Source organism: Syngnathus scovelli, chromosome 4 (genome assembly GCF_024217435.2).
Source record: "Syngnathus scovelli strain Florida chromosome 4, RoL_Ssco_1.2, whole genome shotgun sequence".
Lineage (NCBI taxonomy): Eukaryota > Metazoa > Chordata > Actinopteri > Syngnathiformes > Syngnathidae > Syngnathus > Syngnathus scovelli.
This window is the reverse complement of record NC_090850.1, coordinates 2,825,720-2,841,839: the sequence shown is the minus strand read 5'-3', so window position 1 is coordinate 2,841,839 and position 16,120 is coordinate 2,825,720. Positions and strand designations below refer to the sequence as shown.

At 47.2% G+C, this 16,120-nt stretch overlaps 1 protein-coding gene across 3 annotated transcripts; it reads left to right on the top strand.

Moving 5' to 3' along the window:
- The first annotated feature begins 148 nt into the window (after nucleotides 1-148).
- Nucleotides 149-15,856, top strand: LOC125966938 (janus kinase and microtubule-interacting protein 3-like). 3 transcript variants are annotated; one of them, XM_068650406.1, is made up of 10 exons: nucleotides 149-183; nucleotides 244-354; nucleotides 13,727-13,797; nucleotides 13,934-14,038; nucleotides 14,182-14,467; nucleotides 14,697-14,759; nucleotides 14,846-15,132; nucleotides 15,214-15,267; nucleotides 15,388-15,408; nucleotides 15,554-15,856. In XM_068650406.1, exons 7-10 carry the CDS (start codon nucleotides 15,013-15,015, stop codon nucleotides 15,599-15,601), a joined length of 243 nt encoding a protein of 80 aa, XP_068506507.1. In that variant the 5' UTR covers nucleotides 149-183; nucleotides 244-354; nucleotides 13,727-13,797; nucleotides 13,934-14,038; nucleotides 14,182-14,467; nucleotides 14,697-14,759; nucleotides 14,846-15,012; the 3' UTR covers nucleotides 15,602-15,856. The 3 variants fall into 3 exon arrangements, with proteins under 3 accessions (XP_068506507.1, XP_068506505.1, XP_068506506.1); XM_068650404.1 differs by having other exon boundaries at nucleotides 14,846-15,267; XM_068650405.1 differs by lacking the exons at nucleotides 149-183; nucleotides 244-354 and adding an exon at nucleotides 13,019-13,642 and having other exon boundaries at nucleotides 14,846-15,267.
- Nucleotides 15,857-16,120: the final 264 nt, after the last annotated feature.

The window sequence follows — 16,120 nt, the reverse complement described above, 5'->3', positions numbered from 1 at the left end:
TTCACATCCCGCACTTCATGCTTGCAGCTAAAGCGACTGAGAGAAACAGAAAGCCAGTTTCTGCCACTCCTGTACAAAAACAAACGCCTGAGCAGGAAGAATGAAGAACTCTCACTGGTGCTGTGTCGCCTTGAAAACAAAGTGCGCTTTGTCACCCAGGAGAACGAGGAGATGGCAAGCTTGGTAAGTCGACGCGGACAACGGCGGCGTACCAACAGAGTCCACTGCATTTGTGTTCCACAGAGAAGGCCTAGTTCGCTCAATGACCTGGACCGCGGTTGCGGCCAGCAGGACGGTGAAATGGAGTTCCTTCAAGTTGTGGAGCAGCGGCACATCATCGACGACTTGTCCAAGGTCTTCAGGCAGGCGACTCGGTGCACGTACGGCAGCGCCGCGCTCGCTCGCTGCTGCCTGGAAACATTTTCCGTCCAAAGCTTGGCCGGTGGCCGCCATCCAAAAAATTGGCCCCTTAAATTCCAACCTTTCAAGCAGGAGCATTGTGCGCACGCGTTTGAACACTGTCAAACGCACCTCTCGGATTAAGGTGCCCCAGGCTTCCCAGTAACGGGTTTATTTTAGCCGGGTTCGGAGATTCGTCCGTAATCTAACCACCCGAGTTAAATTAACTCCTCCGGAATCAATCTAATTTCTGTACGACGCCAATCCCTCTCAAGTCACCCGAAGCGCGTGCCGAGTAACTCAATTCGAGGCAGGACTTCGAAGTGACCGCATCGTATTGATGGCTCCCCGCTAATGTTTGAAGTTCTTATTCGTTACGGATATTTTTTAGATGTCTTTGTTAAGACCTCAGGGATTCGTTTGTATAGCGCACCCAAGCACTAGTTTCGCCGAAGTAAATGTTGATATGGGTCCGTTCCACTTGGTCGCTCATGCAGCGAGCCGACCAACTTTTTTATTCGAAAGAGAATCGAATTAATAAAAGTGTGACAATAATAGCATTTAAGAAGAAAATTAATGCACCCTATATGATTAATTCTAACTTCGTATACGTAGATCTAGCACTTGACCGTCGGAGTTCTTCACCCCACTTAATTGCTTCGAAGAGAATAGCGACTTTCTTACCAAATAAAAATGTCGTGCTGTCTTTAGATTTGCCCAATAATTAATTTGGAAGGCAAGTCTATTTTTTGATCGTGTCCTATTTAACTTTTGACGCGGCCCGACAAAAGGGGAACTGGGCCGCGCCCGACGGACAATCGAAATGTTTTTATCCTCCACCAACTTCACTGATTTATTTCAGCCGTCGTCGTTAATTTATTTAGAAGAAGTAAATTTCCAACAATTCACTTCTAACGAAATCCACTCCTCCTTTAAATATTTACGAAAGTTATTTAATTCTCTAACTGGCTCAGAGTTACTTTTTACACGGCCCGTCAAAAAAGGGGAACTGAGCCGCGCCCGACGAAAAGGGGAAGCGGGCCTGAGCCTTTCAAATAGTCAAACAACTTTTCGTTCTACACAAAACCAATAATCTGATTTAAACACTTCCTTTAATTTTATTCAGACGAAACAACTTTCGAACAGATCGAAATTCACTCGTGGCTCAAATAACTACGGAAGTTATTTAAGTCTCTAACTTGTTCGGAGTTCCTTTTTACGCGGCCCGTCAAAAAGGGGAAGCGGGCCTGAGCCTTCGGTTGCATATTTAGTACAAATCCGCGCACAACGAAGTAAGTAATATACAAAACACATTTATTAAAGAAACATGAAATAGAATTACAAATCTCAATTACTCCAGAAACTGAACAATTTCACTCACTGATACCCGTGTTAATAAAATCATTCAATCCCAGAACAATTCGATTGCAAAACACAGTTCATAAAAAAGGGAAGAGGTAAATACCAGTTGCGTGCTATTTTTGGTGGAAGCAAAGTCGAGTGATCAGTTCGATCTTGCTTCTAAAATCCAAATTAGAGAAACAGGCTGGCCACGAGGAAGCCGGCGGCCCGATGACTATTCCCCCCTCTCGCTAAAATACATAAAAACGGTCATCCTCACCAATTTCTCGTTTAAAGTTGTCCAGTCCAATTTTTAGGAGTAAATCCAAGTTAATTTCAGTCCAGTGATCCTGCGTCTCACACAAAAATCTTTGGGACTTTGGAAAAAATCTTGAAACTCCTCCGGGCCTCTTCACGTATCAGAGCTCTTTTGGGGGGAAAAGCCTTGAGGCTACTCCAGCAGGACCTTTTATAGACCTCTCCGTCTCCCCCCCTCCCCTTTCTTTTCTCCTGTACTTTCCCTATAGGGTAAGACTGCCCAGTTTTCTCACGCGTATAGAAGGGACTGTCCAGCTTTCTCACGCCTATAGAGGGAACTGGCCTTTAGCAGCTGTTTCCGCCCTGACCACGCAGTACTTTCCACCAAATGCACAGCTAGTGGCAAAACCTTTCACTTCCCCTTTTCACCTTTGACCTACTTTCTGTTACATGAATTGTGTCACGCCACTATTCCCATAGTGACGGGTTTCTTGATCAAATTGACAAATAATATTGCTTTAAAGCGGTTACAAAATACATTTTTAGCCAAGCAAAGAAATAAAAATAAAAATCACATTTGTGCTTCTCCAAACAATTTATGTCACGCCACTGAGAAGCCACTATTCTCAGTGACGGGTCTCTTGATCAAATTGACAAATAATATTGCTTAAAGCGGTTACAGAATACATTTTTAGCCAAGCAAAGAAATAAAAATAAAAATCACATTTGTGCTTCCATGCGTGACTCACACTCTGACACCGTGTTCCTTTTTTATATCCATTTTAACCGGTTTAGCTTATTCTGGCCTCTCTTTTGGTCTCATGTTTTGGTCTGGCGCCATCTTTTGGACAAATTTGGAATTTTAGCTCTGTCAATTTATCCCTGTGAACAATCCATATTCTACCATTTGGACCATCTCTACCCCCATGTTACACGACACCCTCCCCTTGGATTGAAAACAGGTATAAATTATCCCTGATCCCCAAGAGTTACACAGCCATGTCGTCGTCCTCGTCTGAGATATTCACAACCTCAGCGGTCGTTGAAGTAGGGCAGGCCGCTGCCATGTCTCCCTGTCGGGCGATCTCTGCGAGGGCGTTGATCAGGCGCGACAACCGACTAGCAGCGTTGTCGTCGTCAGCGTGGTTCTCCACGGCGAGGGCTCTCAGCTCCGGTGTTGAACGCCCCGTGGCCACACTCTCGACATCTGCCTCCTCATTTTCAGCCTCGCTCCCGCGTCCTCCGTCTCGAGCCTCATCGTCGTCCTCAGACTCAGAAGGAGCTGCATCCACTTCCAGCGGGCTTATCAGCCGTACGGGGCTGGTGGGCGAGTCGAGGGGAGGACCATCATTGTAGCCAGGCCCTCCATACGTACGGCTGCCGTCTGGATCCCGACGCCCCATGCAACCCTCGCATGGCTCTCTGCACCGGACGTAAGACCCATCCAGGGTCCAATGTCCAACACACCGTCCTCCTCCCCGACGCGCAGGCCGGACAAGCCCCACAGGGGCCTCGCTGGGCATCCCCATAGGTCGGTGTAATCCATATCCTGCGTCTGGGTGCGTGTAAAAGTCAGTCGGGACAACGCGATGAGGAGCGCTCACTGTCAGACAGCGCCCACATTGCCAATGTGAAGTGACGCATCGGGTGCCGTTCTGTTGACGCCAGGTCATGTGAATCAAAGGCCAGATAGTGCCGTGGGTTACTCCTGCTCCATGCATGAGAACCGTACGTGCCATCAGGGGCCCTGTAGTTGTCTCGAGCAGAGTCGCGGTGGTCATCAAATCCGCACATCCTTCCTATCCGAGATGGTCCAAGCTGGACTGCTCTCCCTCTTTTACATACAGACCGTCAGGGACCAGCCAAGCCAAACTAAAGCCGGCCTGATAACAACAGTTTCCCACATAAGATCTCCCGATCACCCAGGCCAATTTCATGTGGCTCATCCCGCATAGGATGCATTTAGGTGCATCCGTTATACGGTGTACAGTCTGTAACACATGGAAGCACAAATTTTAACATTTTTCATGTTACACATTAAACAATCACCCCTCTGCCAGCCCCTCGGTATACAATAGAGGGGCTTCTCGGCTGCTGCCCTCCCGCCTCTCGGGGCGGGAGGGGAAAAAAAACAGAGTACGTAAAAAACCAGGTTATCATTGCCAACTGGTCCACCACTTCGGTCCAAAGTAACACAGACAATGACCCCCATACTATGCACCAGAGTACGAGTTTGGCCGTACGCCATCTCCACGCGACAGAGGTGCGGGCATGCTGGTCAAGTCCGGCTACCATCTTTATAACATACATGGCCATTCCTATCACTAATATTGCTTCTAATATGACAACCCCGAACACAACATAGTAAACAAAAATTGACACCACTTCCAAAACACTCCACAAAATAAGCAATACAATTTCGGCAATACCTCTGGGTGTATCAGGGTCAACATACATTCGGCCATGCATGTAGACTACAAAAAGACCCAAACCCATCGTGTGTCTTGTGTATAAAAATCTCAAAATCAAAACCTTGAATATTGATATGACCAAAATTACGGGGCGAGTGAGTTGTTGCAAATCCCAAGACCCAGAACAGCAGTAGGCTGTCCAGATACTGAATAAAACCCAATATTGAACTTCGTTACTCACTCTCATTGCTCCTGGCCTCCCCCTTGGATCTAAAAACCCACTTGAGCTGTTTGTTGCCATAATTAGTTCTTCTTCTTTTCTTTTTTCTCTTCTGTCTCTTGAAGTTCCAGTCTCTGAGCTGTCAGGCTCAAATGCCCAACGGCCGCCCGACTTCTCCTTTTAGTAAGACGTTCCGACCACCCCTCTTGTGGGCCGTCATTTGCATAACTAGAGACGCCTTCTCTCTCGCGGGGGTCAAACAAAAGCCTCTTAATACTTCCTTTTATGGCAATGCCCAAAGTTGTTGCTATTCCTATCAACGCAAACCCTACTAGCTCCCACGCCCAGATTGGCCCCAGTACCACCTCCAATGCACCGCTGATCACATCACCAAAGGCCTCAACCGCGGCACTTGTTGCTGACTGCAGCGCCGCCCCTATCTTCTCATACCAAGTGCAATCATGAATATTGTCTCCATGACCACATTTTATCCAATGCTCTGACGGGGAGAAACATGTTCCATTAATAATACATTGTCATCATGCTTCTATATACACATGTATACATACACAATTACATGCCTATTCATTTACATATACACGTATGTACACATTCTTCTTTTTTTTTTTTTCAGTCATTCTCCCCCTGGGAATCTGGCTGGCTCCACAGCCTAGTCAATTCTTCTACTGCGGCCCGACCCCTCTTTTTCTTTTGAGGTTCTGTTTTTGTGGACCACACTGCATAATAGGAGGCCGTTCGAGCCAACGTTCCCAGCGGCCTATCGGATGCAGACGGACCTGGTTCCTCGGGCCTGGTGTCTACCGCATCATTCGACATGTTGTTCTCTTGGCTACCGGCTTGTTTCCTGGTTTCGGAGGCTTTGCGCTTCATTTCTGCCAGCACTGGACATGTCTTAAGGGTGCGGTGACGCTCCGGACCCCATCTGGTGTTTCCTTTTCCATCACATCCAGGCGTGGGACACACCTCGAGGCTCCCCACATACACCGGGCAGGCTCTAAATGAGCGGTGGTGTGTTGCCCCTGGTCGGGCGCTACCGCTCCCGTCGCAGCCAGGAGTAGGGCAATTTGCCGGATACAACTTCGTCCAATCAAAAGGGGTCCAGTCTTGTAGAATCCTCCTGGGTTGGTCACTTACGCCACCGCCCTCCGCTTTTGGACATGATAAGTTTCCCTCCTGGACTTTTGCTTCTGGCAGGAGTGAAGTGGGTTGACTTTCCACTCGGACTTCTGGTTCTGGCGGGAAAAAAGTTGTTTGAATTTCCACTTGGGCTCCTGCTTCTGGCGGGAGTGAAGTGGGTTGACTTTCCACTCGGACTTCTGGTTCTGGCGGGAGAAAAGTTGTTTGAATTTCCACTTGGGCTCCTGCTTCTGGCGGGAGAGAAGTGGTTGAATTTTCCACTCGGACTTCTGCTTCTGGCGGGAGAAAAGTGGTTGAATTTTCCTCCGTCACCACCGATTGGAACATGCTTCCTCCAGCTGGACATCCCTGTGCCAACTCCTGGCTGGGACCTTTATCCCATTCTCTTGCTTCCGACCGGTCAAGGTCATCTGTCTCCTTGGCCTTTTCTTGAGGTTCTATCTCCGCTACTGTGCCGTGCTCCTTTCTCGTTTGTATTTGTTCCCTAAGAATATCCCGTATCTGGGACCCGGTGTTTCTTATGGCTACAAATTGGCTAAGCCTTTTGGCCTCCAATTTGATTCCCAGTGAATATATTCCTTCGTAAGGAATGATGGCCATTTTCACTGTAATCCCTACCAGTGCTGCTTCACCCTCATTCACTATAAGGACTAATCCGACTTTATTCCCAGGGGCAAAACAGTATATTCCCTTTTTGGTCACATACTGAAAGTCTTTGTTACTTGTGTCCAAAACACTTCGATAGCAGTACATGTTGCTCACGGTCGGGCTTGTTTCCGCAGGGGCTGCCTCCACTTTGACCAATGGTGCGTCCTTGCACGCCAACAACTGGGCTATAGACCGAGCCCAGGTCATGGGCCTCCAAGGTCCCTCAAGCAGGTCCCCAAGGACTGCGGTTCCTCCTGCGGAAAGAACCGACTCACGAGCAAACAAGGCTATTTCGTCGGCCTTTTCTGTATAACTGTCGGGGGCAGGCCGGCCGACTGGCCTTGGCCAAGGCCAACAATGGCCCAAGGCCAGATAAAGGTTCTTCATGGCCTGATTATTATCATATGCCGGCCAAGACGCTCCTCCCAACACTGGATAGAGGGTCGCCAGGGGGGTCATTGCCCTGGTGATTTGCCATCCCTCTGCTTCTCCGACTTTCAATAATTTTCCTCTTGCCATGCGATCTAAACACATGAGGCAATATTTCAGCTCATCGCCGTCCCAAACACACGTGCACGAGCTAATTTGTCGAGCCCGTACATCCGTAGTTGGTCCGATCTCCCACTGTGAAAAGAACACCATTCGTGCCAAGATGGTAATTCGACACTGGTGGCATACCATGGCATCTAATACTTTGACTGGAAGCTTGTCCTCATTTCTCTGGGCAAATTCCAGCTCTCTTACTTCGGTGGTCAGTACAGGTGGCATCATGAAGCCTACTCCCGACCACATAGTAGGCAACAGGTTGGGTGTCAAACAAATGACACAAGCTTCGTTGACCCATGTCCAGTGAAAATGTTCTGGTCCACCGGGTGTGCAACCCCGCTTGGCCAATCTCACCAGATTTAGGGCCCTTCCGGTCTGGATCCCATTTGGTGTTCTTCTTACGATGACCGCACCTTTGTGTGCGGCCATGCGCACGAAGGCTGGGATTGTTCCGTGGTCCGTTGCCATATGTTATTTAAATTACTTCTTGGCTTGACTCGGGTCAGCCGATAACGGCTTCAGCTGTTCAACTCCTTGGATACCTTTCTTCTTTAGTCGTACTGTGTTTCTATCCAAAACTTCACTAACTATGTCCGAGCAGTCGTACTTGGCCTTCACTGCCGTGTTGCTGTTCAGGTCCCTCGACTTGATCCACACCTTCTGTCCAACGCTGATCCGACACTTCTCTTTATTCTGGGACAGCCGTCTTGGGTTCTGCCCACTTCTTGTGACACAAAAAGTCGTTGGTTCAGTTCTTCGGGCGGGGAGGGCCGGCTGCTTCTGCTCCTCCCGTTTAGGTCTGCAACCAAATCAAGCAATTTAGTACTCCACTCTTTTGGGATTCCTAGCCACATGCACCCATCTTCTAGTGTCTTGATCACACTGTTTGCATTGGCTTTTCTCACTGCTTTCAGCCCGACGTGTCCTGACATCGAGTCAACCAGCACAACAAGGTATTTCTCACCCTTTGCGCCACTTATTCCCATGGGGCCAGCTACGTCCATACAAACCGAGCCCCACGGCACAGTACTCCTAATCTTCAATCCATCCGTGCGTCGTCCTCTTCGCCCTGCGTTGTATTTGTTGCACGGATTACAATCCCGCAGGACCGCACGAATCGTCCGGTCAGGGACCCAGAGTTCCAGCATCTCTAACTTTTTTCGCGTAGGCAGTGGACCCGCGTGGCCTAGTGCTTCATGCACTGCCGACACGACTTGCCTCACGCTCTCATCTGGGACCACTTTTCCGCGAGGGGTCTTGTCCCATTTTTCTGCTCCTACAACTTTTATTCTTCTTTTCTGGACGTATCAATCAACTTCGTTATTACCTCTCCAATAAGCTCCTTCTTTCACATGAGATTTCTGGTGAACCTCATCCAGACTCAAATTTAGCCGTAACTCGGCTATCTTTTTCCACACTTCATAGTGGGCCACTAGTTTTCCTTTCGCGCCCTCGAAGCCATTCTCTTCCCAAATGGCTAGATCGAATTTGAGAGCTTGCTCACAATAATGACTATCAGTTATAAGTCTTACGCGTCCAGCGTGATTTTTTTTTTTTTCTAACAGTCCTTCCAACACTGCCGTGGCCTCTCCTGTTTGCGCGCTGCCGGGTGTCTTTCCTTTGCGGCGGCAACGCTCCACTCCATTTTGCTTCAGAACAAAACCCCAGTGGGCATTCTGCTCTCCTTCCTTTTTTGACCCATCGGTGTAAAGAGTCCATTCATAGGGCTTCTCTTCATCCGCGTTGAGAGGCATCCTGCCTCTATCGACGGGTTTGATCCCACTATGTACTCAGTCCATTTCTGAGGCCACTTCTCTAAGCCTCCTCCATACAATATTACACATGCTGGTTCTTCATGTCGTCTTGGAGAGTCTGGATTAGACCCCTCCTTTCCGGTTCCTTTCATAGGATTTCCAGGTTCGGGATCCAATCTCCTTCCACCGCTAGCCATCCTTTCAATGAGTAGCAGTTTCTCTAGTTGTAGGGTCGAGCTGTCTCCTTTCGAAGCCTTTCCGTGCGCATTCGGAACAGGGTCGATTCAGCTCTTAGTTACTCAGCGGCGCCCTTTGCGTCGCCTCTACTCAGAACACCAATATGAGAACTTTTGCCTCGCTTATTGATGCTCTCAACGGTGGGATGCACTTCTTTTTCTTTTTCCTTTTTCCCCACCAGGTTTTCTACTGACAGGAAATTCTAACAAGGGTACATTCAATTGCAAATTCTAATTCAAACGTTATTGTAGCGAACAGGAAATGACGACTAATCATCAGCCCGAAGCCACTCAGCCTTTCAATTCTTGGGAACCTGTAAGTCACAGAAGGTCTCCAACAGTTAAGAATCATGTACCATACAAGCCTTAAAAAAAATTATCTTGGCTGTTTTTCTTCTGCCTGGAGAGTAAGTATAGTTACTACTCCTGGTCAGCCTTTACTGTAGTCTTCAACAGCAGGAAAAAAGAAAAAAGAGAAAAGGGCGGAAAAAAGAAAAATCCTTTTGTGAGTTCAGCGGACAAAAATCTGTAATCCTCTGATGCGTCCGGGAACAAAAATCCTTGTAATCCACACAGGTGTCCAAAAACAAAAAAAAATTTGTAATCGACACAAGTGTCCGGGAACAAAAATGTTGTAATCCACACAGGTGTCCGGGAACAAAAATCCTTGTAATCCACACAGGTGTCCAACAACAAAAAAATTTGTAATCGACACAAGTGTCCGGGAACAAAAATGTTGTAATCCACACAGGTGTCCGGGAACAAAAATCCTTGTAATCCACACAGGTGTCCAAAAACAAAAAAATTTGTAATCGACACAAGTGTCCGGGAACAAAAATGTTGTAATCCACACAGGTGTCCGGGAACAAAAATCCTTGTAATCCACACAGGTGTCCAAAAACAAAAAAATTTGTAATCGACACAAGTGTCCGGGAACAAAAAAAAAAATTTTGTAAGGGAGAAATGAAGGTTTATTATAAAGTTAAATTGAGAAAGAAAAAGGAAAAGGAAGAGGGGAGACAAGTCTTCTCTTTTTATCTTTCAAAATAAAAAGGCCTCTCTTCAGACGGTCTCCTAATTGGTTGCCTTCTCTTTGGCCTTGGCTTTGGCATGAAATCTAAAACATTTGCAGGCTCCTCATCGACTGGTTCATCTTCTGTATTTATACCCAATATCCGTGCCCATGTACCGGCCCCTCTGGCTTTTGCAAGTTCTGCTGCATACTCTGCGTATACTACAAACATTACTTTCAGCACCCCATACAAGTACAAGCTGTGAAGGAACTCCTCCTTACTCATGCTTAAAGTAATGTGCTGAGGGGCATCGGTCACCGTTTACTATGACACAATACAGTTCTAATCCTCCCGTGCTAATAAGGTTCTTTTCTAGGAAACTCTATTCCTTAAAGAGACTGTACTTATGTCACTCAAGGCCGTTCTGACATTTATTTGTATCAGTGAGCGGAATTAGGACAGTTTCTGGGAAGAAAAAACTGAAAAACTCCACACAGGTTCGTTTTGGAGCTGTGAGCAAAACAAAAAACAAATGTTCTTCTATTGTCTCATTTCTATTTTTTTTCTAAACTTTTACTCACAACCCCCCTCCTACTCGTTGGGCGCCAAAATGTCAAACGCACCTCTCGGATTAAGGTGCCCCAGGCTTCCCAGTAACGGGTTTATTTTAGCCGGGTTCGGAGATTCGTCCGTAATCTAACCACCCGAGTTAAATTAACTCCTCCGGAATCAATCTAATTTCTGTACGACGCCAATCCCTCTCAAGTCACCCGAAGCGCGTGCCGAGTAACTCAATTCGAGGCAGGACTTCGAAGTGACCGCATCGTATTGATGGCTCCCCGCTAATGTTTGAAGTTCTTATTCGTTACGGATATTTTTTAGATGTCTTTGTTAAGACCTCAGGGATTCGTTTGTATAGCGCACCCAAGCACTAGTTTCGCCGAAGTAAATGTTGATATGGGTCCGTTCCACTTGGTCGCTCATGCAGCGAGCCGACCAACTTTTTTATTCGAAAGAGAATCGAATTAATAAAAGTGTGACAATAATAGCATTTAAGAAGAAAATTAATGCACCCTATATGATTAATTCTAACTTCGTATACGTAGATCTAGCACTTGACCGTCGGAGTTCTTCACCCCACTTAATTGCTTCGAAGAGAATAGCGACTTTCTTACCAAATAAAAATGTCGTGCTGTCTTTAGATTTGCCCAATAATTAATTTGGAAGGCAAGTCTATTTTTTGATCGTGTCCTATTTAACTTTTGACGCGGCCCGACAAAAGGGGAACTGGGCCGCGCCCGACGGACAATCGAAATGTTTTTATCCTCCACCAACTTCACTGATTTATTTCAGCCGTCGTCGTTAATTTATTTAGAAGAAGTAAATTTCCAACAATTCACTTCTAACGAAATCCACTCCTCCTTTAAATATTTACGAAAGTTATTTAATTCTCTAACTGGCTCAGAGTTACTTTTTACACGGCCCGTCAAAAAAGGGGAACTGAGCCGCGCCCGACGAAAAGGGGAAGCGGGCCTGAGCCTTTCAAATAGTCAAACAACTTTTCGTTCTACACAAAACCAATAATCTGATTTAAACACTTCCTTTAATTTTATTCAGACGAAACAACTTTCGAACAGATCGAAATTCACTCGTGGCTCAAATAACTACGGAAGTTATTTAAGTCTCTAACTTGTTCGGAGTTCCTTTTTACGCGGCCCGTCAAAAAGGGGAAGCGGGCCTGAGCCTTCGGTTGCATATTTAGTACAAATCCGCGCACAACGAAGTAAGTAATATACAAAACACATTTATTAAAGAAACATGAAATAGAATTACAAATCTCAATTACTCCAGAAACTGAACAATTTCACTCACTGATACCCGTGTTAATAAAATCATTCAATCCCAGAACAATTCGATTGCAAAACACAGTTCATAAAAAAGGGAAGAGGTAAATACCAGTTGCGTGCTATTTTTGGTGGAAGCAAAGTCGAGTGATCAGTTCGATCTTGCTTCTAAAATCCAAATTAGAGAAACAGGCTGGCCACGAGGAAGCCGGCGGCCCGATGACTATTCCCCCCTCTCGCTAAAATACATAAAAACGGTCATCCTCACCAATTTCTCGTTTAAAGTTGTCCAGTCCAATTTTTAGGAGTAAATCCAAGTTAATTTCAGTCCAGTGATCCTGCGTCTCACACAAAAATCTTTGGGACTTTGGAAAAAATCTTGAAACTCCTCCGGGCCTCTTCACGTATCAGAGCTCTTTTGGGGGGAAAAGCCTTGAGGCTACTCCAGCAGGACCTTTTATAGACCTCTCCGTCTCCCCCCCTCCCCTTTCTTTTCTCCTGTACTTTCCCTATAGGGTAAGACTGCCCAGTTTTCTCACGCGTATAGAAGGGACTGTCCAGCTTTCTCACGCCTATAGAGGGAACTGGCCTTTAGCAGCTGTTTCCGCCCTGACCACGCAGTACTTTCCACCAAATGCACAGCTAGTGGCAAAACCTTTCACTTCCCCTTTTCACCTTTGACCTACTTTCTGTTACATGAATTGTGTCACGCCACTATTCCCATAGTGACGGGTTTCTTGATCAAATTGACAAATAATATTGCTTTAAAGCGGTTACAAAATACATTTTTAGCCAAGCAAAGAAATAAAAATAAAAATCACATTTGTGCTTCTCCAAACAATTTATGTCACGCCACTGAGAAGCCACTATTCTCAGTGACGGGTCTCTTGATCAAATTGACAAATAATATTGCTTAAAGCGGTTACAGAATACATTTTTAGCCAAGCAAAGAAATAAAAATAAAAATCACATTTGTGCTTCCATGCGTGACTCACACTCTGACACCGTGTTCCTTTTTTATATCCATTTTAACCGGTTTAGCTTATTCTGGCCTCTCTTTTGGTCTCATGTTTTGGTCTGGCGCCATCTTTTGGACAAATTTGGAATTTTAGCTCTGTCAATTTATCCCTGTGAACAATCCATATTCTACCATTTGGACCATCTCTACCCCCATGTTACACGACAACACGCTTTAGACTTGTTTTGCCGTTTTCAGCAGCTCAAAGCTCCCATTTTGTCAGCGCCTTTGCCACTCGCTGTGCGCTGAAAACGACGGACTCGCCCGGCTGCTCAGCCCGTCAACCATGAGCCGCGAGCGCGACGTCATTGTCCGTAGAAAGCTAGTGGCAAAATGCACCCTGTTAGAGTTGCGCTCGCTCCAACTTATTTTGCAAGAACCACACGGGAGACAAGTAAGTTCTTTTGGACACCTGCAGGTGGAGAGTCCATCCGTTGTACGAATGAAGTCTGACGCTCGGCTCCTGCACGAGCATTTTTATTAAGAGAAACAGGGTGGGTGTAAGAGTGGATTGAATAGAGAAAGCCCTTGACCTCTAGTCAAAACATAGCAAGGGGTGTTTTACGACTTTGTGTAGGAAGGGATAAGCGATAGGGATAAATAAGGGATAAATAATATTATTTATTACAGGTTGCAGTCAAAGTCAAAGCAACATAATCATACGATAAAGATAATCTGGAAAACCCTGACACACCCTGTAGTTGTCACTTTTGGAAAAGACGAGTGTCCCTCCAATCATCGCCGGTGACGTGTTTTTCAGGCTCTGGAGACAGGACCTCATGTCAGAAATGTCATTGTGAGTCGCGTTTGTTTCTGCGCCGGAGCCGTTCGTTCCCTTTGCATCCAAAGAATCTCAAAGGCGGATTATTTGTGTCGACAGGAGAGAGATTTGCTGCTACGATACCGACGTCGAGAATCTCTGAGGAGGAACAAAGCGTGACGTCCTGCAAGGTGAGTCTGTTTGTTTGCGGCTGCTTGGTGTTGCGCAAGATGAAATGGCCTTTTTCTCGCTATCGTTCCTCTTGTCGATTCATCGTGAGGTGTCGCTTCAGTTTGTTCAGAGAGATGTTTGCTTCTGCGCCCGCAGGTCATCGAAACATTTTACGGCTACGACGAAGACATGTTGGTGGACTCGGACGGATCGTCCTTGTCTTTTCACACCGACAGAACCCCCGACACGGAACCCGAAGAGGTAGCCCGCCATTTCTGCCAGCGTATTGGCGCCAAACATTCCTCTTCAGCCTGGAATCGGACTCGTCTTTGCGTCGCGGGTGCTTTGTCGCCGGTCTGACTGATTCTGGTACTAGTGCTGTGTTGCATTGGTGTGTGCATGAGGAGGCGGAGCTTCGCTACCGCCAGCTGACGCAAGAATATCAAGCGCTGCAATGAGCCTACGCTCTGCTAGCCCAGACCAGCGGAGGGGACTACGACGCCGAGAAGAAGATCAAGGTGGCGCCCTTTCCCGCAACCCCCGGCCGGGTCGCAGCCTCCCCATTCTCACCCAGCCTTGGGTGTTCTCTGGTCTGAAAGGAGGAGGACCAGAGAAAAGCTGATGGTAGAAATGGGTCACTATCAAAGCAGAGTAGCAGATCTGGAGTTAGCGCTGAAGCAACAAGGACAGGTAAGCTCATCAATGAGCACACCTTTTTCACAGACAAAATAGCTACATTCTTCAGTCACTCATTCGTCTGGCATTACTGGATCAACCCCCCCCCCCCCCCACCCCCCACCCACCGAACGTGGCTGGGAAAATGCGGAGAAAAGCAGATGTCATTTCCCAGTCAACCAAATAATTTGTGGATGAAAATGACACAACATTCCAAAGCTGTCCACGCGTTTGTCTCTTCTAGAATGTCAAGTAGGTGGAGGAGAACCAGCTGCTGCGTCAGAGCAATCAGCAGTTGGCCGAAAAGGTGACGGAAAGAAAGGCGCTGGGCGGAGTCGCTTGGCGTCACACCCGTCGGGAAGCCCCGCAGATGAGGTCTGACTGTCTTTTCAGGTCAGGCGGATGGAGGCGGAAGAAGCGCGTCTGAAAGAGCACATCCAGGATATCTGAGACCAAAACGAACTGCTTGAGTTCCGCATCCTGGAGCTGGAGGTGGAAATACTCGCACAAGCGTGTTGAGGCCAGAGATGTGACAGACGGACGGACAGACGGACGGACGGATGCATGCCTCTGCCTTTCAGGAGAGGGAGTGGCGCTCCCCCGTCTTGAAGTTTCTGCAAGTCAGTTTCCCAGACGGCCTCAGCCCTTTGCAGATCTACTGCGAGGCCGAGGGCATGAGCGTACGTAAGGCGTCCCTCGCAACCCTAACCTTAACCCGAGGTCCCAGAACACCTTACATTGCTCCTTGCGCCTTTTCCCAGGACATCGTCATCAGTGATCTGATGAAGAAGCTGGACATCCTGGGCGATAACGCCGTAAGTGTATGTCGAACTCCTTATGTTCGCACTCCACGAGACTCGGCGGCTCAAATGTGAATTTTGGAAGGCTTTGCGCTGAAAGAAGCCTGTTGACGCTGTGCCTTTGGGCTCTTGCAGAATCTCACCAACGAGGAGCAGGTGGGTCAGAAAGGGTCAGAATAACAAGAGTCCCACCGGCCAGCCGGAGCCACCCGTCCATCCATTTCTTCAGGGGGGAAAAAAATTGGAGTCACCGGTGAGTACATTTTGCATTTAGCTCTGCTTTTCTGCTTCTGTCTTCAAGTGTGTGGCATCCTGCGACCAAAGATTCAGCCAACCCCAAAGCAGTTGACCTCAACGTCCCACCACCATGCCTACCAGAGCAGGTGACGTGATGCTTTGGACATCCTTCCGTCTCAGATGCCCAAAAGTATTCTTTGCCACATCTGCGGCAATACGGTGTCTTTTCAAAGGTGCAAATAAATCCAGCGTGGGCGGAACACGCACGTCTTCGGTTTTTCCCGCTTTGTTTGTGTGACAGCTGTTGTGAAAATTTTATACAAATAAAGTTGTATAGTGCAAGTTTGGCCAAGCCGCAACTCCCGAACCGCATGCGGCTCTTTGGTTGGATTCATGCGGCTCTTTTATGTTCATATCAACATTTGTGTGTGTGTGTGTGTGTGTGTGTGTGTGTGTGTGTGTGTGTGTGTGTGTGTAGGTGTGTGTGTGTGTGTGTGTGGGGGGGGGTGGTTGTGCGTGTTGGCGTCTCTTAAGTTCATTTGGTATTTTCGTCAAAAGCGCATGTGGTGAAATTCCACAAAGTAGGATGGGCAAACACATTCCAGTAAACTATTTGTGTCAATTGGGCTCT